This window comes from Temnothorax curvispinosus, unplaced genomic scaffold (assembly GCF_003070985.1).
Source record: "Temnothorax curvispinosus isolate PA1 unplaced genomic scaffold, ASM307098v1 QBEX01013686.1, whole genome shotgun sequence".
NCBI lineage: Eukaryota > Metazoa > Arthropoda > Insecta > Hymenoptera > Formicidae > Temnothorax > Temnothorax curvispinosus.
The window spans coordinates 109,612-131,415 of record NW_020223466.1 but is presented as its reverse complement, the minus strand read 5'-3'; the positions used below and the strand labels follow the sequence as shown (position 1 = coordinate 131,415).

Sequence of the window (21,804 nt, the reverse complement as noted above, 5' to 3'; positions counted from 1 at the left end):
ATATTATATTATTTAACAATTTTTTTGCTTTATTGCAACTTTATCATTTGGCATTGCAAATTTAGTTGATATTCTATATTTTTTTCATCCTATTTCCGCTCTCCACAGATTGTAAAACTGGCGCTTCCGCTTTTATTTAAAAGATAATTTCATGTCGAGGTTGTCAAATCATATCTTGATTTTGAAAAAAGACAAAAATAAAATCCGCGGTCTTTTCTTCTTCGCAGAAAGGGGATATAACGTGCATCTTGTCAGTAGTGACATGTTGTTGAGAAGCTCTTCTAAGAAAGTCCTTAAGACGAGAGCCTTTTTCTCGCGTCTTTGTAATTAAATAGAAAATGTGTTGTATAAAAGTCTTTTGAGATTTAAAAACTTACTTTTTTATATGTTAGAATAAAATTAATAATAATCAGACATATTTTCTACGACAATAAAATAATAAATGGAAATAAATTAGTTATGTAGTAATAAAACTAATCATGTAATGATAAAATTAAAGAAATTATACATATCTTTTATATATATAAAAGAATAAATTATAAAATAAATCTAAATTTATTATTTAATAGCATATTAACAAAATTAATAATTTATTTTACAATTTTTGTGACATTCCAAGAATTGCAATATTCTTCATTTGTTACGTTTCTTAACTTTGTTCATATAAATTTACTTTTTCCTCTTTTATTTTTAATTTTTTTGCTCGCATGATTTCTCACATTTCTTTGCTCTTATTAACGATAGAAAATCTGACGAGTCGTGTAGAATCCGAAAATAAAAAGAAATTAATAAATCCTGAAACAAATTAATTATAACATGTATGCAAAAAACTTCCAAAAATTTCTACAGTTAGCGATTAAAAATAACATATTATAAATATTATAATTTCCAAATTCATTGTTCTTTATTACTTCGTAGCAAATTTTTTTTTGCAATTGGAATTTCTTGAGCAGAAAAAAAGAACCACTTCCATTATATAACTAGAAATTAAAGTTCTCAATAGTGTAATATCGAGCTTATTTATTTGCACAACGCAATTTAATTATATCAATATTCTTTTTGCATGTTTTTATTGATATTTTTTCTATGTTGATACAAATTTTTAATTCACAGAAAGATTGCACGATAAAAATTCAATTATGAAATTTTTCAAGCAATTTTTCTGCACTACCAGTTTATTTGTTTTCTATTCCTGTTTATAAAAACAAATTATTTTTATTGTTACTATTTTTATATATTGATTCCTTTTTATTAATGCAAGTTCTTTTCGAATAATTGGTCGCGAAACATTAATTGTAATTGTATGATAATCCTTTGTTTTTTACTTTGTTGAACTGTCTATTTTCTTTGAGAGTTCGAAAGTATTATTAAAGAAAGGAAAAGAGAGAGAAAGAGAAAAAGATGTGACTAATTTTATTAAATGACGTCAAAGTATTTGGAATTTAAGTCAAATGCTGTTTTGCTACTCACACAACGACATTTCAATGAAATCGCCACAGGCACTCTTATAGGATTAATATGTACATTTTCACATTTATCCTTTCTCCTTTCCTCCTCCAACGCAAAACCAAAGATAAATCCTAATCCCTTTCTATCCTTTGCCCCGTGGCATACGTGAAGCAAGTATTGCGAGATATCCTTTATCGCGTTTTATTTTTCTTTCTTTACCGTGAAAAGTAAAACTTGCAAAATGCACATTCCGATTTGAGATTAACATAGGGGAGATGAGGGCGAGTTGGCACCGCGGAGGAGAGTTGGGACAGAGTTTTTTCTTTGTAACAGTTGGTAGTATATTTTTGACTACATCTGATGACTAAAATACACCTGATGATCTTCAATGTGAGATGTAAGAAAACTTTGTTAATTGCATTATTGTGTAAAGAACTCAGTTAATTCAAAGTAAGTAAAATCATTTTTTACTTTTGAAAGTAATTATTTTTCTATTTAATGCTCTTGATATCTCTTTTGATGATTACATTTCAGAAGAATCTTATTCAACACTTTCTAATATGTATAGTCCTTAACCTTACAATACAAAAAATATCTGACTTTAATCTTTAACCTAACTAAAAGACAACCGTTTAATTTAAAGAAGACAAATGAGAGAGAGTTGGGACGTTATTATTTCTAGTTATTTTATTTATTTAGTTAAAAAAATTAATACAATAAAAATCATAGCATAATTATTTCTATTATTTTATCCCAAGTCTCCTCGGTATGTATATAAGGAAGAGTTAGAACAAAATTAGTTTTTTTATTAGATTCTTATTTATTAACAAAGTTCTATAATATTCAAAAAAAATATATAAATTACTTCTGAATACAATAAGAAATAAATCCCACTTGTTGTCGTCATAAAATTTTGAAAAACAAAAGCTACAAAAAGTAAAGTGTCAAAATTGTCCCAACTGTCACTCATCTCTCTTCCCTATATCTAATACATATATTAAAAATACAAAATTCAAGGGATTATTTTTTGTTATAAGGAGGTTTTTTTAACTGTGCCACAATTGAATTTCTAAAACTTTGCAGTACGAAAACAAACTTTAAAAAATAATATAATCGAATTCTAAAAAGTAAGCAACTTTTACTTGAAAAAAATTTTTCTTTCTAAAATTGTACAATCAAAAGTTTGGGTCATGAAAATTAATTTGTATAACATCGCTTGATTTGTAAACTAAGAATTTCAAATATTATTTATTTTGAGCGCTGTAGAATTAAGAAACATTCTGCACATTCTATAAATAAAAATTTATTATATATTACTCAAATAATATGATTATATTAATTATAATATTATAACATTTAATATTCTGTCAAGTCGTAAAACTATTTTTGTGTGCCGTCTAAGATTATACCAATTGTAATCGGTTGCGTCGTGGCTGACTAACACGCGCGTCTTAACATGCATCTTGAACGCTCAGCGACCCGGCACGAGGCCTGGCCTCTCTTGCATAATCCGCGCGATGCACACACGTGTTCGCGCATAAGAACGCATTATCCATCCAGCCGTATGCGCGCACACCGGCTGCATCTAGTCTTCGCCGTTGTGCACATCTCGAGGACGTGCGTTCGCGAAGACGATTTCACCGGCGCGCAACAATGCTTTGCACCGTCGATTTCGTTTCGCGTTTTTGCAAGAAACGCGGCGTTTCGATTACTTTGACTGCAATAAATGATATTATATATCAAAGAAATTTTTTATGCGTGAATTAATATTAATATATTATAAACTAAATTAATATTTTTTAATATTTTATTAGAATGCACAAATTAATAAATGGATTGAATTACATAATATAGACAAGAAAAGCAAGAAATCATCGTGTAGAAATTTTACACAATGCAAAATCGATTATAACTCATTTTTAAAAACAGAATACCTTTAAAGATACAAATATATAAATAAGATATATGGACAAGTTAGATATATGGAATATATTTATAATACAATAATAAATCAAATAATAATAATAATAAATAACATTTATTTAATTTTTTTAAAGTTTGTTTTATTCTTAAGATGCGAATAAGAAACGTAGTTAGAAATAAATATAGCCTAACGTCTTCACGGGAATCTCGGGGCCTTGGGGCCCCGCCGGTCTCTTATAGGAAGGCCTCTATTATAGGAAAATCAGTGAGCGTAAATATTGAATGTCGTTTCGCTGTGACTTGTCTTGCGAAAAGATTCAGCCGACAGGTTTCACGGAAGAAAGCGATAACTGGCTGGAAACCGAAGCAAAAGCAGGCGACTGCAAGAACGTGCAAATGCACATTTCTACTTCCTTCATCCCTTCTCCCGATTTCCTCGTTTCTCTCGCTCTCAACTTTGAAAAAATTAGCGTGATTGGCGAAACGTGTTTCCAAAAAATATAACGATTTGCACTTTCACTAACACGAATTTAACTATCGATACGATTAATTTGTCTGGTTTAGTAGAAACTAGTTGGTTGAAATGCTTTTACAAGTCATAGATTTGACATTCTTTTTATTCATCAGATATGTGATCTGATATTTAAATAATGTGTTCAGTTTTACTATATCTGTTAGCCAACTTAAATCCTTTTTTCTTTCTTTTTCTTTCTCTATCTTCTTAAAAATTTTCTACAAATTAATATATTCTAAGTTAATATTTTTAAAAATTAATATTTAATTTTAATTTTAGAAAGTATATTTAACGAATATTAGACTTCATGATCCCAAGTGCATATTATAATCCTTAAACAAGGATCTTTTGTTCGACGCAATCAAATGGTGTTAACGAGACTACTGTACTGGCTCTAAATTGCAGGTTTACTGCAATTTTCGCTCTCTGGAAGATAACGCTTTCGCTCTTACACGGTTACGGCGTCGACGTGTGTAGTTGTTGTGTATGCGAGAATGAATATAAATTCCAATCGTCTTAATCCTTTCCTCTTCACTTCCCTTCTTTACTTCCCTGCTTTATTCTAATTCTGTGACTATTATAATAAGCATATGATAAGAAATTTTGACGTATAATTAACGCTTGGCAAAATTCTTTCTTATAAACTAGTCGTATCTTATTTTTAATTTATTCTTTTTATTGTTGACACCTTTGCATAATTTTTTCTCTTACTTTATGGTTATCTTTTTGGATAACTATCTCGATTGTGGCGCTTTATAGACAAATCAGTTGATTTGCACGTAGACCTTCGGCAATTTCATAGAACGATAGATTATTTAATAAATTCAAAAACACAATTTCTCGAAGCAATTTCATCTTGAATCTAAGTTTTCAGAAATTATGAACTTGATGCTATAGAATGTTTATAATAAAAACAATTACAAATAATAGTAAATATATTGTTAATAATAAGTATCTAGTATTATTAGCGGATATCTTTTATTTTTTTCTTTCACGTAAAGTCGACATTTCTTTTTCTTAAACACCAATAATCTTCTTTATAGCATAAAATGGCACGTGCCACTGGCAAGCTCGTTATGCCCGTTGCAAATTGCATTCAGAGGTTTCCACTTTTTGCTTGCGAAACAAATTCCGTGTGAGATTCAATAAACGTGAGAGAGTCTAGCTGAGGATTCGAGGGAGAAGACAGAGGGAGAGGGAAAGGAATTTCGCGAAGTTGGCATATAATCGAGTTCCTCTTAAAAACCACTTCTTTTAGTGCCTCTGTTTCTATTTTATTCTCTCTCTTTTGACGTGGAAAATTCGCGCATTAAGTATATTGTGCATTATATGCATTTGTAAATTTATGCATGTCTCTTATTAATTATTTTTAATATTTTCAATAAAAATTAATAAAATAGATGTTAGTAAAATATTTAATAACAATATTCTACAAATTTATTTACATTATTATCTATATGTTATACATATTTTGTTATATGCAAATTGATGATCTTAATATTTAGAAAAAGAAATGATCTTAAGGAGGATGTATTACCGATAATACGTAGTCTCTTGAACTGAATAATCTCCTCACATCTTCTGTTCTATTCTTAAAAAGAGTGGAGATATTTCTGGTGATAAGGATAAATAGATTATGTCTTGTATATATATTTATATAACATTACGGTCTTTTTTTATTCCTTATAAGTTTTATTATATTTAACGCAATATATTATATAAAACATAAGATATTTTTATGTATGTGTCATATCTAAACATTTTCATGTTATTTGCTGAGAACTAATTTCTCTGTTTTTTTTTTTTACTGTGAAACGATCTTTTTCAACAGTATAATAAAAATTAAAATTTTAATATTACATTACAAATTTTAACTTGTTAAAATCTACATTATGAAAGATATGATGTATCACTTTGTAATAATTAAATTGTAAAACGAATGTGTATGAAAAACGAATGTATAATCAGAAATAATATAATTTATATAACTCATATCTGTATTCAGAGATGTATATGAATAACATGCAAAATAAAAGTGTCTCCATTTCCGGCAAGATTCGCGCTGACTATTGCACTTTCGAAACCTTATCGTGCGGAAAATAAACGTATGATAAAATGCAAAAATATTGTCGCGATCCGCAGTGACGTAAGTTAAGACAAAGTGCAGAAATAGGTCGTGAGTGATTCGTGCATCATCGGAATATCGTGATATTGGAAAACATGAGTCTATTAAAAATAAAATGAGAAAAAAATTGAAATTTTTAATTAAACTCTCATCATTCATTTATAGCTTATTCGTGATTTTATATTTGGAATAGTAAAATTTTGTTATATAGAAAAACGTATCGAGTAAATCACTGCAAAATATTTTTGATACTAAATTCTATTTAATTTACATAATAATAACTTGTTTCTTGTATTTATATTTTGATGATTGTGCATTCTGTTGTGTCTGCATGTTGTTTAAAAAAAAATGAGATTGAGCTTGAAACAATCTTAAATATTTCGGTTTAAAGGTAAAATCTTTTTATGTAAAAATATTATATGTTCCTGTTATTTAACTGCAAAAAATGATTATTTAATGTTTTGTCTGGACAGTATTCTCTTAGTTGCGAAGATATCTAGCTTAGGGTTTAAAAACGAGACTGTATAATAAATATATACTAAACAGAACCGTATTATTTACAACTTTAAGAGGTAAAAGGGTGAAAACTGATAATCGCGGAAATGCACGCGCGACCTCGAGATTTCGTCTCGGAGCATAGCGACTGTAGAGATATTGAATTATGCAGCTGCTTCGATACAACGCTCTTTTTCCCTTATTTATATATCGTATGTGCATGTTGCATATGTAACACACACAAACACATACGCGCGCGCGTGCAAAAGCATGTACATGTATATATAATAGCTTGCACCGTCGCCTTTATGACGCGACTTCGCGATAACTGTAATGGCCACTCTCGCAACGCGCAGCCCCATTACCGTCACTCTATTTCACAGTTGATATCCACCCGCTTTCACCCTTCTCTTAAAGAGCGCACCTTGACCCGGCAACACAAAACCCCCTCGCGGACGATAAAAAGCCATAATGTGCTATTTTTGCGTGCGAATTCTTTTATCACTGCACTTTTAGTCTCCTCGAGGAGACATCGATACCAATTAGAGTGGATATTGTAATACATGCAATCAGGGATCAAGATTTGCAAAATTATACTGAGATGAAAAAACAAAATTATAATAATCAATTAAAAATCATAAGGTTTCCCGTTAAAGTAATATACAGAAGGATTGCTTGAACTGAACGTGATTAAGCAAAAATGAAAACAAAATTGTCATAAATATACGTTAAAAAATAGATTAATATAATAAATCTTATTTATATAAATATTATCCACGAAGATGCACGATGATTTTTTAGTAAAAACGACATTGTGAGATCGTCGAAAATGATGGGATCGTTCTAGAAAATAGCTAGTCATCTTTAAATCGGTAATATTTATCGATGCGATTGGCGATCTTTGGACGACCGTTTCGCCGGAATCTGCGATCTGAACAGGTACTTACGTCGTGTAATGCAAGCCGAGGTCTCGCTGTAAAAGTCGATGTAAAAGCCGGCCGGTTGTTGCATCGGAATTGAAGGTGCCATTGAAATTCTGCGTGTCCCGCGATTCCGATATAATAAAGATACCATATATACTTATATACGACCATTGATGTTCCTCCGCGCGCGGGAAGAAAAGTGCTCGCGGGATTCGTAAAACCATTCGCCCATTCGCCTGTATGGAAGACGTGATCGCGTTTTCGAAATAACACACGATCCCTCGGTGGTATTTGCGGTTTTCCGGCCCTTTTGCCTCTCATTAATGTTCGCTAATTAATTAGCAATTAGGAGAATTGGAATTCCACTGACAAATGCGAGAACGCGCAACCCAATGTTATCAGTATTATCAAATAAAATGTTTAAATCTCGGACTTGTTATATTATTCATTTTATTAATGCATATATAATAATAGCATTTATCGACAAAATACTGTAGGAATAGTGTTTACCTATAAAAATGATTAAACAATCCTAAAATAAAATAATTATAGAAATTACGGTACGATAATTAATACAACTATCACTCTTTCTTTGCAAATTTAATAACATGTTAGATATAGCTAGATGATTCAGATGATTCAGATGATATATGTATGATTGTACCACTCTAAATAAACAGGAAAAAACAAGTGATTACAGCATGGTTATACGTCACGCTATGCCATTTGCATATTCAATTTCGTGCACACACTATAGTGCAATATAAATATCAAAATGGCACGTGTACAATATATATGACAGTAACGACAGAATGATATAAAAGCGGCGGATGCCGCTGCGCGTTGTCGTAAAAATAACGCTGGCCGGTCTCATTATCGGCTTGAATTACATGCCACGCATCACATAATACACCACGACGATGCATCGCAATGCAACGCAACGCAATGCATTGGCATGCGTAATTGTAATATAAAAAATTTTAGTTACACCACAAATTTTTTCTTTTTCTTTCCTTTTTGATAAAAAATTTTATATAGAGTGCCTCACATAGAGTGTTACACGGTTTATCTAAAACTATTAAAGGTATATTATAAGTGAGGAAATTTTGTTTGCCAGATTTTATGGTTTGTTGAGGCCTTTTAAATGACAAGATATTGTCTTGATCCTTCCTAAAAAAAAAACAAAGGAGGCAATTTAAAACTTTTTAATGAAATAGTTTAAATACTTTTTTAATTAAATGTGCAACATTTACTTAAAATATTTTGCATAATTAAAGAGATTTCGACATTCAAAATGTTCTATTTTGTTACAACTTTGAACAATTTTACGATAAGTTGTAAAAAAAAATTTTCATGTACTTTATTTTAATGTACTTATACTACAGCTGATATATTGAAAAGTTTTATCTCATTTAGAAGCTTATATTTTTAATCTTAAATGTTAAAAGTGACATGATGGAGCATTTCTCAATTTAAAATCGTATTGAATATTAAAGATTTATAAGAAAATAATCATTTTTAGGTTTTTTTGTCGAACCACGTATTAATTTTTATATAATTTTCCATATAGTAATGGTATTTTTCTCCTCTTTGTTTCAGGCGATGCGACGGTGAGAACGCAGAGTGTCGCGGTGTCACGCACTTTTCTCGAGATTCAGTTAATTCCTTAATCGACTGTTTAATTATTTATATAATAAGTGATATAGTTCTTCGGCATATTTTCGTGAGTGCTTAAAGCAAGGTAAAAGTGCCTCGAGTGATCTGTTTTTAAAAATCTGTCCGTGCAAAACGCCGGCGACGCGTCGCAACGTCGGATCGTCCCGAGGGATCATCTCGAGCTCTGGCCGACGGGAGATGTTTCGAAAGTGCAAGTTGCAGCAACGAGATAGCAACTGCCGGCCGCCCGATATACACAGATAGCGGATACGATTGTGGAGAGTCGCACGAAAGATTTAGATCGAAATTGAAATTCGAAGGATCTAGATCGAAAAGTGGAAGATTTAAGTCCGAAAATGAGAACAATGACGACGAGGTGTCAGAGAACTTTAGAAAGGGCGTAATAGACGGATCCTTTGAATTAACGAACGTGATCGATGATCAGTTAAGAGAAAATCATGTCGGGAGATTTCGGAGAGCGGAGAGTTTCTTGAAGAGAGTGTTAAGGGAAAATGTAGGCGAGAGATGCGACAGATTGCTGAGGACTATTAAAGAAGGTCAATCGTTGTTGAAGAAAAACACCCAGCGGAATCCAAGTTTGAGGAGGGATGTGCGGGAAGATTCTTTGTTATCGAAGAAAAATATTCTAAAGAAAGCATTATTGGACAATACGAACGATCAGCAGAGTTTAATATTGGAAAAGGAAGAAGATATAAGAAGTAATTTAAAGGAAAATATTGAGGAGACTCCATTGTTTCTAAAAAAGACTGTTCAAAGGAAAACTAATAGAAATCGTCAGAGTCCAGTAGTGGTGAAGGACATACAGGAGAGTCCACGATTGCTGAAGAAAGATATTAAGGATAGTCCATTATTGGTAAAAAAGAATATTCAAAAAGAAGAATTATTAGCCAAAGAGGAAGAACTAGCCAAAACACACGATCAAGAGAATGCAACATTAGTGAAAAGAGATAATCATAGCAGTTCTTTATTGAAGAAAAAGGGGACCAATAGAGACGTTAATAAAAGTGTTCTGTTGCCAAAGAAGAATGTTGAAGAGTATTCGACGAAGACAGATCTTGAAAAACAATTGACCCAAAAAGGCATTGAAAAAGATTTATCGTCATCGAAGAAAATTAAAGCTAATGAGATCTTCCAATTGACTACAAAAAGCATTGGAGAAACTAAATTATTTTTAAAGAAGGACGTTCAAGAGGGAGATTCGCTGACAAGAAGTAATGCTGAAAAGAGTCCACATTTAATACATAAAAATGTGGATGACAATTTGCTATTAACAAAAAGGAATTCTTCAATTGATCCACTAATGCAATTGACGAAAAAAGATATTCAAAAGAACTTAGAATTGTCGAAAAGCATCTTTGAAGAAAACGTATGCTTAGTAGAGAAAGATTTTGAGGAAAGTTCACAGGCAACAGACAAAAGTTCCTTGTTGTCACGAAAAGACATTCCTAATGATCCACAATTACGATTAACGGAAAGAATCGCCCAAGATGATTCTTTATTAACGAAGGATCTTATTTCTTTAGCTGAGAAAGAGAAAGACATTCCTGTAGTTTCACAATTAATAGATAGGGACATTCGAGAAAATTTTTCGTTGACGAAAGATCCTTATTCTCCCGCTAGGAAAGTCATTTTTTCAGTTAACCAAGATTTTTTACCGGAAAAAGAGAAAGACATTCCTGAAAAAAATGTGTTATCGCAATTAACGAAAAACATTGTCCAGAATAGTTTACCTTTGACAAAAAAGCTGTGTTCTCCAAATAAAGAAGATATTACTTCAGAGAAGGAAGATAAGCTATCGCAACTGACGAGCACCCAGGACAAACCTTCAACGAAAAAGAACACATGTTTAACTGTTGATAATCAAGCAGCATTCATATCTTCTTCAAGACTTAAACAAGTTAGAAGTGATTCAATAAATCGCTCTTATCAATCATCTATCATTCACAGACGCTATCTTTCGAAAGACGCTCAGCAAGCTGTTCAAAGATCTGAGAAGAAAGTGCGAAAAGGAAGTAATAGTGTCTGTAAAGTGAAGCGATCGCCTCCGCCGGAGGAGGATTGGTCGGGTCAAGAGTCAACGGGATCCGATAACAGCGGGTCAGCCGATAAATACGATTCGGTCGTGACATGTAAACTTATAGTTTCAAATCGCTATGCGGAACGTCAGTCGATCGCGAAACCACTCGAGGAGCATATTGAGATCTTCAAGATTTCACCTGGTTCCGAACAGCTAATAGACAGCTCCGAAAAAGTTTCATTAGCCGACTCCGTCGCAGGGTCCGTTGAAAGTGTGTCAGAATGTCCGAATTTTGATAAAGATTCTAAGAAGAATCCGAAGAATTCAGTAACTAAAGAGTTTGATGAAAGCTTGAAATGTCGAATCATCAAAGTGCAGGAGCCCGAAGAAACGTTGAAGGAACCAATCATTAAGATAAGAGATTCTGGAGAAACCTCGACGATACCTCAAGATACTAAAGTAGATATTAATAAGTTACTTACATGGAAGATAATTGATAATTTTCAAGCTCCATATCATCAACAATTAATTCAAAGAGATTCACAAAACTCTTTTAATCTTATAAATTACGAATTTCATAATCCTGCAGATCCACGACTGCCATTAATAGTACATTCTAAAGAAGATCCCGAAAAAAGAAACATCTTGAAGAACCCACTTAATAAGATAAGAAACCCCGATAAAGTAACAAAAAATTCATCCACCAAGAAATACACCAACAATTCGTCCACGTCGAAGATAGTCGGTAATCTTGAAGCTTTAAATAACCAACGATTGATCCAGAAATCCTCCGTTGTTATCGATCAATTGGATAAATCGGAGTTACCATTAATTGAGCGGAAATTAATAAAAAGTGAGAAGAGACAAAGATCAATCGGCAAGAGATCTCATAAAAATCCGAAAATGAGGCTAAACGTCAAGCCTATCCGCATTCGCGACAAATTTGTGCTATTTCTGAGCGCGCTCGCCATCGTGTTCACGTTGCTGCTGGTGGTGGATTTGCAGATGGACCTGGGCTACAGCGGCCATCACTTGAGTCCCAGCCATGCGCGAGTCCGTATCGGCGATTCACCGGACGCCGATACCGTCTACAATAATTTCCGTCGGAGGTTTCTTCAACGAGGTAATGGCAGTCGCGAACAGGCTAATAGCGACGTAACGCCCACCAATGAAAAATCTAAGAAAAGCGAGGTAACGCCGTCGACCATGAGGAAACACGACGATTTCACGGACTTGGTGGACTTGGTGGTGAACGGGTATGGGGTAAACGTTGACGAAGGAGTGGCAAGAATTAGCGGAGAGGACCGGGACTATAATCCGACGATTGGAGAACTGAGAAAGACGACATTAAAGTAAGTAACGAAATTGATGAAGTTGAACAAATATCCTTATTGAATATCATATGACAAATATTATAAAAATGCTAACAGTCGTAAAAAAGAAATTTTATAAATTACCTATATTTTGTGAAAAATGCGTATAAGAAACACATATTACATTATGTCTTCACCTTCATGTTTTTTAGATATTTTTTTATTTTTAACTGTTGATTTAATTATATACGTATAGAATTTTTAATTTTCTAAATTTGTAATAAAATTCTCTCCACTATTGTAAGATTTAAACTTATTAATCTCGTCTGTCAATTCGGATCTTTGTCTATTTATATGATTTTTGTCCAAAGTATAATTTTTAATAAATTCTTTGTAATCTTCTCTTCTTCGATGTGAGTGACGCTTTAGGCGTTGCGGGATGCGAGTCGGCGGCGCATGCACGAGTGCGTTTGCCGTTTGCAAACGTAATTATACCGATGACAGTCGGAACGAACATACGTAATCTCGGCGTGCGTGTATGTATCTGTTTACGTGTACGCACACACGTACATCGGAAATGTTGTTGGTACAGGTGCACGATGTTCCATGGCACCTTCGTGGAACGATGGAATTACGTTTCGTTATAATCGCGTGGTAGAGAACGCATATAAAGGTTGTTGTTGGGTCTATTCGATCCCACATCATTGTTCTACCCGGAATAATTCTCGCTTCGTTATTTCAACAATACTTTTGGAGACATTGCCGTCGGAAAAGTAGACCAATAGAAAGACTCCGGATTATCAAATTTTCATGACTCTTCCTTTGATAAATACTTTTTTTTATCTTTAGCTAGATTTCCCAAGTGCTCCAAATTCTATTCTTAGTACTGAAATCTAAACTTAAGAATTTCTTTATCAAGTTCAAAGACTTCTCTTATTAATGCTGTTATATATTTCGTGAGATGTGAAGGTCGCTTCAGTGCATTATGAACGTGATTATACAGCAATGGCGGAAGCGCAATGATTGCAGTTACGATGGCGCCCTATTTCCGTGATGACACGTAATTATCAAAGACTGCACACAGAATTGCGTATCTGGTATTTGATAAAACTTAAACAAAATGCGAACCTAATTAAACTGATTAAACAAAAATGCTACGAGATCCTTCTAGTTCTAGTCAATAGGCATCGCGCAAGAATTTTTATTTCACTTTTGTTACGTTACTTTTCTCGAGTTAATCTTCAGATTGAGATAGTTAACACAATGTATTTTTTTTAATAATCTGAGAGAAGCAAATTTTGTTATATTAGAATTTTAAATTAAAGCTGTTATGAAAGTTATAGGAAATCGATGTTTTGCTGACAAAAATTTATAGAAAAATATATTATTAAAATTAAGATTGATACAAATAAAATAGAACATTTTGTACATTCCTGTTTCTTAAGCGCAAATTAAAATTTTGTTTAGATAAAATTCGCTTAAAATTAAATATAATTATAATATGCGAAATATAGAAAACTGTAATATTATTTGATATTTGCATCAATATTTTCGCTGCAGAATCAATTTCAGGCTTTTCTGAAGGAATGGAAGTTATTACATTTTCTTCCATTTTTTTATGTAAAATTCATTATTGTATTACGCACGAGAAACCATAAAGCGCATTAGATCATGGTGAATTACAGAGGGAAATGCGTCATCAGCATGTGTCCATTCATCGTATGTTACGTTAGCGTTTCTCGTCATCTCGTGTCACCTTGCGGCTAATTCTCGGAATGCTGCTTGCATTAAATAATGATAATGCATTTCAAAAATTAAACGCAGACATTAATTCTACATATTTGTAATGCAACGTATAATTAAATTATAAGTTAATTAATATTTAAATCATCATTAAATTTGTCAACTTCATTAACATTTGTCAACTTTAATATGTCCATTTATTTATTTGTTCATCGATCTGTTGACTGTCGCTGTTTGTAAATCCACACTATAATTGACCATCTAATTAATTAATTAATTATTAACAATTAGTTATGTGGTCGCTAATGTTGTCAAATTAAAAAACATCATAAATCTATAAAATAACATTATATTCATATACAAATTTTTATTTTATAAAAAAGTAGTTGGAGTTTTCTGACACACACTAACAAAGTATTATTACACATACATTAATGTGACATAATTTTATTACAGAAATATGATTCTGTTTTTAAGAAATGCTTGCAACTTTTGAAAAAACTTTTGAGAAATATGGGAGACTATAGTGGATATAATAATTATACAATCTATTCTGTTTTCTCTCAAAAATTATTTAAAAATTGTTAATGTAAAAATGACATATTGAATGTAATAGCCTGATAAAATAACGCCTTTAAATTTATCCGCGCTATACTTTAACACTGTAAAAAATATGATGTTGCTTGTTCTCATGGCTTTGAAATTTCTTCAAAAGGCCGTTTTGTCAGAAGAGAAGGAAGAGATAGCATAAAAGCGAGATACATTTCAAATATTTGAGGCAAAAAGGATGGATAAGGACGGAGGAAGGCTATGTCGCTGATTTAGGATGTCTGGAAAGAACAAATGGAAAAAAATTCCCACGCTTTCTCGGGAATTGACGTTGTGGGATCGGAAATGATCTCGATCTCAATCGAAGGAAACAATACTGATTCGAAATGAGAAGAGTGCATACTCTATCGAATCGCTACCATCTTGTCGACTTAACAATTTAGGAGATAATTACAACCGATTGAAATGTGAAAGTTGTCTTTAAGATTCCGAGATAAAATTCTACTTGTAAAGATCTGATTCTTTAGAGTTATTAGATTTTATAATCTTATTAAAACCGTGGTTATTAAAACCATTGCAAATTTTATTTTATTTTTATTTACTAATTTTAAGTAATACTTATATAAAATTACAAGATAAAATAAGATAAATAAATTTTTAATTGCTAGATATATTTTCCTTTATCATCTATTATTATTTTGCTTCTGTTTGCTTTATTTAACATTACATAGGCATAGATATACACGCACGCACGCACGCATGTATACACACGCACACATACACATATAAATTTAATTGTTACGAAGATAACTATAACGATTGTTACATATCATGTGGTTCAGCACAGTCATATTTTTCGCTGTAATGCAATTTACACATGCGTCATTATTATATTAATCTTGAAAGTAAAACGTACTATTAAATATACGTGTAATATACACGTATATTTAATAGTACGTTTAAATTAAAGAAGAATCTTTATATATATATATATATATATATATACATGGAGAAAATTTTATATTAAATTTTACTATGCTGTCGCACCAACTGAAGACCATCAAGACGCACAAGTTTAAATGCTATAGTCTTATAGTAAAATTACTATGTCCATAGCATTTAGTGCTACGATCATAGCATTTAATGCTGTAATTATAGCATGATCGTAGCACTAAATGCTATGTACATAGCAATTTTACTATAAGAGTATAGCATTTAAACTTGTGCATCTTGATGGTCCGCAGCTAGTGCGACACCATAGTAATATTTACTATAAAATTTTCTCCGTGTATATATATAAAGATTCTTCTTTAATTTGATTTTATTAGAATTAAAAATAACTTCCTATCGCGTATTCACGTTTCACGGTTGATCGATCATATTTCTAACGAGTATTGTGATCGTAAAATAAAAAAAAAAAATATGTTGTATACTATATATTTGTGCTAGAAACATAAATTGCTAATTTTTTAATATAGGAAAAAAGAAAACAAAATATGAATCGAAAATGATTGAATCATAAAACCTTGTCAGTTGTTTAATTTCTCACCAACGAATTCTATTAATCCTTATCGCGCGATTTCATTCAGTAACAATCAGAAACCAACGTAAAATTGCTGAATCAAGAAAGACATACATTTTACGCATGTTATGCAGCGCTATGAAAAATGATTGTAACGATCTTTGGGACAATTATAAATTTTTCGATGAATATAAATTTTATTAGAATCTAATTGTTTTATATTATGGACATTTTTGTGACATTAGAATTTTTCAGATAAGTATAGCTAATTTTATATTATATTTTTTACATTAATATTAAAATTTTTCTTTAATAGACTAAAACGAAATAATAAAGACAAATTAAATAAAACGAAACTAAAATAAATAGCCAGCGGAAAAGACAGCCACGTATTTTGCAGCTTCTGCAACTTTTTGTAGCTAAAATAAACACACTAAAAACATAAAAAATACATACATATATATTCACACATATATGTATACACACATGTGAAATGTATAACGTTGGGGTCGATCGTCCATTAGAAATACAGTTATGTAATTGCTGCACGCAAGGATAAACTGGATTATCGTATCCGCGAAACTGGATATACCAGTTGCATATCGTGGCCAATATATCCTATATAAAACAATAAAATTTAAACATTTATTGTATTATGAATAAAATTAGCGGGTAAAGAAATTTGTGATTTTATCTTCCAGAACACATCAACTTTCTATACTTTAAATTGTTCTCTCTCAAAATTAATTTGCCTTTTAATTAAAACATAATTTTATTACACATTTTTATTCTATTATATATTTATTATAAAAATGACATAAAAAATATAAAAAAATTTTACTAATATATTTATTTAATTACATATCTATTTAGTAAGTGAATGTGAGAAGCATTATGCTTATTAGAATACATTTTAGAGTTTGACACATAGTATGTACAGAGTAATTTTTGTAACTGAGCCGAGAGTTATAGCTCTTTTCTAAGTAAAAATAGAAAAAATGAAGGAAAATTTCTCACTATTTATTATTAATGTAATCTATCATTCTATAATTCTATTTTTACGAACAATATTGATGCACTTGTAACCGCACTTTCTTAAATAGAACCATATAAAGTTTCTCTTTCTCTTGGCGTAAATCGATTCTTTCCATTATCCTACGTAGAAAAGTATTAGAGTAAGATAATAGGAAGATCAATATTATGCCAGACATTGCACATTTTATGTCATTATTATTATATAATATATAACTATAAATATAATACATATAATACATATAATACATATAATACATATAATACATATAATACATATAATATATATAAATATACAACAAAAATATATAAGAAGAAATAAGAAGAAAATATATAATAAAAATATAAGATATATTTTTTATTTTCTATTTATTTATTCTGAATTTATTATTACCGTAAAATAATATTTTTTATAAATCAAATTGCAATGTCACAAAAAACATTTATATCAAAAATAAATAAATGTATATAAATTAATAAAAATAATTAATAACTTTTTTACATACATAAAATATTAATAGAAATAATGGATAATTTATCTCTTGCAAAACATGTTTTAAAATATAAAAATATGTTGATATTATTGATATGGAGTTGTTTATAACTGTTACACTTTTATGTTTGGAAAGGATTATCGTTTTATTATTTTAATGTTAATTATATTTAAGATTTCACAGTAAAAGACACGCTCGTTATTGGAATTAAATGTTTGATCGACGACGTCGTAAACAAGTGTACCGCTTCTTATCGTAGCTTATCAAATAAGAATGATAAAAATAACCGATCTGCGATAGACGAGAGAAATATCAAGAATATTTCACGTTTATCAAAATATCTTTGATTACTATCTCATTTATTTTATTCTATTATTATTTATTACATCCACATATATAATGATTTAATAAATAAACCGAAAATTTCATAGATAAAATTTGAGTTCAATTCTACAGTATTCTGTATTATTCTACGGTATTCTTTTTTTAGATCTATTATCTTCGATAATTCATACTTTCTTATGTCACGTTTACACAGTCGTTTGCATAGCAGAAGCAAAATTAACTAGATTAGAATGCCGTAGACGGCTAACAGAATCTATAGGCCTATAGATCGTCTATAGATCCGTCGGATTCTCGCTCGGTTAGTTTCGGTTTATACACAATGAGCCGAAATTAGGTCAATAGCAGTCTCTCTGTCTCGTCAGTTTCCGGCAAACAGTACTGCCTATTCTCGAACCCGCTTGCCTGTCCAAATTGTCATATGTGATCGGGATTGAAGCAAAGAGAAACATGGGAAATTGATTTTGCTTCTACTAATATTGAGAAACTGTAGCTTAAAATATAAAAAAGATGTAAAGCAGATATAAATTTTAGATTTCAGAAATTGAGCTGAATTTTACACTTAATAATCTGAGTTTTCATAATTTTATTTCTTATTTGCAATAATAATTCAATATGATATAATGATATATGATAATTATTTTTAATATATACGGTGAGTATATATGTATTAAATTGATGGTACCACCAAAGAGGGGATAATTTTTCATAAAAATTGTTCATCAAAAAATAAGAATTTGTCTTTGTTTTCGAGACAAATATAAAAATTGATAAATCAACCATGTCTTTTTAAGTTTAAATGACTTTGTGTTATATGTTGTTAAATTCATCCTAACAGCGATTATTAATATTTAATTAAAAGGCATAACATATTTTTTTCAATAAAACAATTTGTTGTTGAAAATATTACATGTAAAATATAAAGATTACTTTTATATGTGTTTTGAACAAGATATTTACATATTTTTTTGCATGTATTTTGATGGTCGTTGAAGAGATAAACTTGATGACGTACGACGCAAAATCCTTCGAAATCCATTGATGAAAGCATTAAAATTATTGAAAAATTATATGAAATATTTCTTAATTTATATTAAAATGTGTCAGAATACAATATAAAATGCCTGTTAAAATATTTACTTTTCCATTATCTTATCTTAATATTTTTATAAGTAGAATAATGAGAAGAATTGATATAAAAAAAATATTTAGGAGAGTTTTAGCTCAAAGAAGTAAGATTTATTCGCTGCTTCTCTTCTTGTGGAGGGCCTGACAGTAATACCTTATGTATCGTATTAAAGATTCCAGTGGAATTAAATTCAGTAAAAATAATTGTTATTGCTAATGTTTCGTGAAAATAGCTTGCAACATTTTATGATGCCTACGAAGTAGTATGTGTATGCACGCGTAACATGCAATTTGCAACATATATGAGCATATTTTTTTTAAGTAACTGTTTATTATAGTTGTTTTTTTATCCACCAATTGATTTATCTCATTATTCTGTGCATGAAAGCATTAAAGCAAGATCATGAAGAAAAGGAATATTTTACAAAATGATTATTATGTCAAAATATATATATTAAAATAAAGTATAAAATATCTCATAAACTATTAATTTTTTGGTAAGCTTATCTTTATACTTTCATATATGCATCAATGGCTATAGGAAAATTGTATGATTTTATTTTTTAATATCAATAATATTTTAATATTTTACAAATTTCAAAAATTGGATGGTGCAAAAAATTTGCATATCTCGTACTTTTTTCTCAAAGTTACGATACTTTTTTGTCTGAGAAAGTTTTTCACAAAATTTACTTTTTCAAACGTATTTAACTAATTTGTTTATAATAATTTTCTCCGTAGATACACATCCCCCGGGCGGACACACGCGCACGCATACAGTTTTCAAATTCTTTCTTTCTTTTCTGTTGTACATATAATATCTCATTTATGTACATATATCAGAATAACGGGTTAGATCATATTGAAGGGGACAAAAGGGAGGAGGAGGGAAGATGAGGAAAGAGGAACCGTGGACCGGATGGTTCCGCTCTGGAAAATGCGGCGACGCATTTCTCTCCCGGGGAAAAGCCATTTTCTCGGCTCTCGTGCTGTGCCGCCTGTTTACCCCGCCAGCTCATCTATAATTTCTATCCTCGCTTGTTTACGGTGCGTCGTCTTGCAACAGCGCCGTGATGCGTCAAATCCGCATTTTTATTTCCAATCGACTTAATGAGATATTGAGAAAAAATTCGAAATCTGTGGTCACTGATTTTTCGCGCACTAGTTAGTTTCTATGTACGTTAAATTGCAAAATAAATTATTATTTTTATTTTTAAAATTTAAGCTGTAATAATTGAATTTTTTTAATATCAAATGACGCAAAAGATTAATTCGTGAAAGTAGTTTTATATTGTCAGTATCAATACATGAGGATGTTATCTTTTTTCAAGAATCTTTGATACAAAAATTGATATTTTTAAACAAAATCAATACTATTATAAGTATCACCTTTAAAATGAGTTAAGAAATATTTTTTACATTTTTACATTTATAATAATTTTTATATAACAATTCAACTCTCTTTTCAAAATCTTCCATTATTTGATATCACCGTAAAAATGATCACGTTCGCGGCCAGCCAATTCAATAATATTCTTCCGTCGAGAATTTTCATTCTTTGACGGAAAGCATGTTATATCATCCATTGAAAATAACCAAGTTCACAACAAATTCGTTTTATATTGTGTCAATATTAATAAACACTCAACATCAAAGTGTTTGATTGATATAAAAGAAACCGCGAAACAGAGAGCGATAATCAGTATTTAATTTTTTTCTGCAAGAATCTGCCTCGCGATAAAAATTCAATTAAACGAAATAGAGCAACGAGGACGACGTTGCGTTATTGTTACGCAAAACAATGACTTATTCCCCTGACGGCGGGGTCACGGCCTCGTGTACCCTCTCTGATAGCGCGGACTATGGTTGTTACACGACAACGTTTACACGTTGTAACCCTAAGGGAAATGCATGCTAACATTTCCCTTACAACACTTCGTGTTGCGGCATGGTCGATATTACAAGCGAAACTTGTCCCAAAGACGGCTGTCACACTTTTCACCCGAGATATCAAAAAATTAAAGGAATTTATTCTTTTAGCAAATTAATTAATTTGTTGATAGATCTATGAGAATTTTGATCTTGTATTATAGCGATGTGTTTTATGTAATTCACAACAAAACATATATAATCAGAACGTATTCAGTAATATGTTTCTTAAAATAAGAAATTGTTTTGATAATTTTATTTCTATGAAATGCAATAAACTTAAAGCTAAAGGTATGAAAATAAAAAACGTGTTTTTAACTTCATATTTTAGTCGTTAAATTTTGTATAGTAATTTCTATTTTTCTTATGCCTCCGTCAGCACAGCTTTTTATAAGTAAGAAGTTTATATTTTATTTTATGAATTTCTTTTTATTCTTAAAGAAAGTTGTAAAATATTATTATATAAATTTCTTTTAAAAATTTACAAATAAACTTGAAAAAAACAAACAAAAATTGTAAAACATGCTTTTATATAATAATTTGATAAAAATTATATTATTGAAAGTTTTAGATAAAACTGCAAGGAAAAAATTACATAAAAGATTAAACAGGTAAAGATAAAAAAAAAT

The 21,804-nt window shown here is 30.6% G+C and overlaps 1 protein-coding gene across 2 annotated transcripts in view; it reads left to right on the top strand.

Annotated features, from left to right (window-relative positions):
- LOC112463818 overlaps positions 1 to 21,804 on the top strand; it is a 59,792-nt gene that overhangs the window by 15,493 nt on the left and 22,495 nt on the right. For both annotated transcript variants that reach the window (XM_025030426.1, XM_025030425.1), the window contains one exon: positions 9,029 to 12,475. In XM_025030426.1, the coding sequence (XP_024886194.1) occupies positions 10,407 to 12,475 (2,069 nt within the window). In that variant the 5' untranslated portion in view covers positions 9,029 to 10,406. The remainder of the gene's footprint in view (positions 1 to 9,028; positions 12,476 to 21,804) is intronic.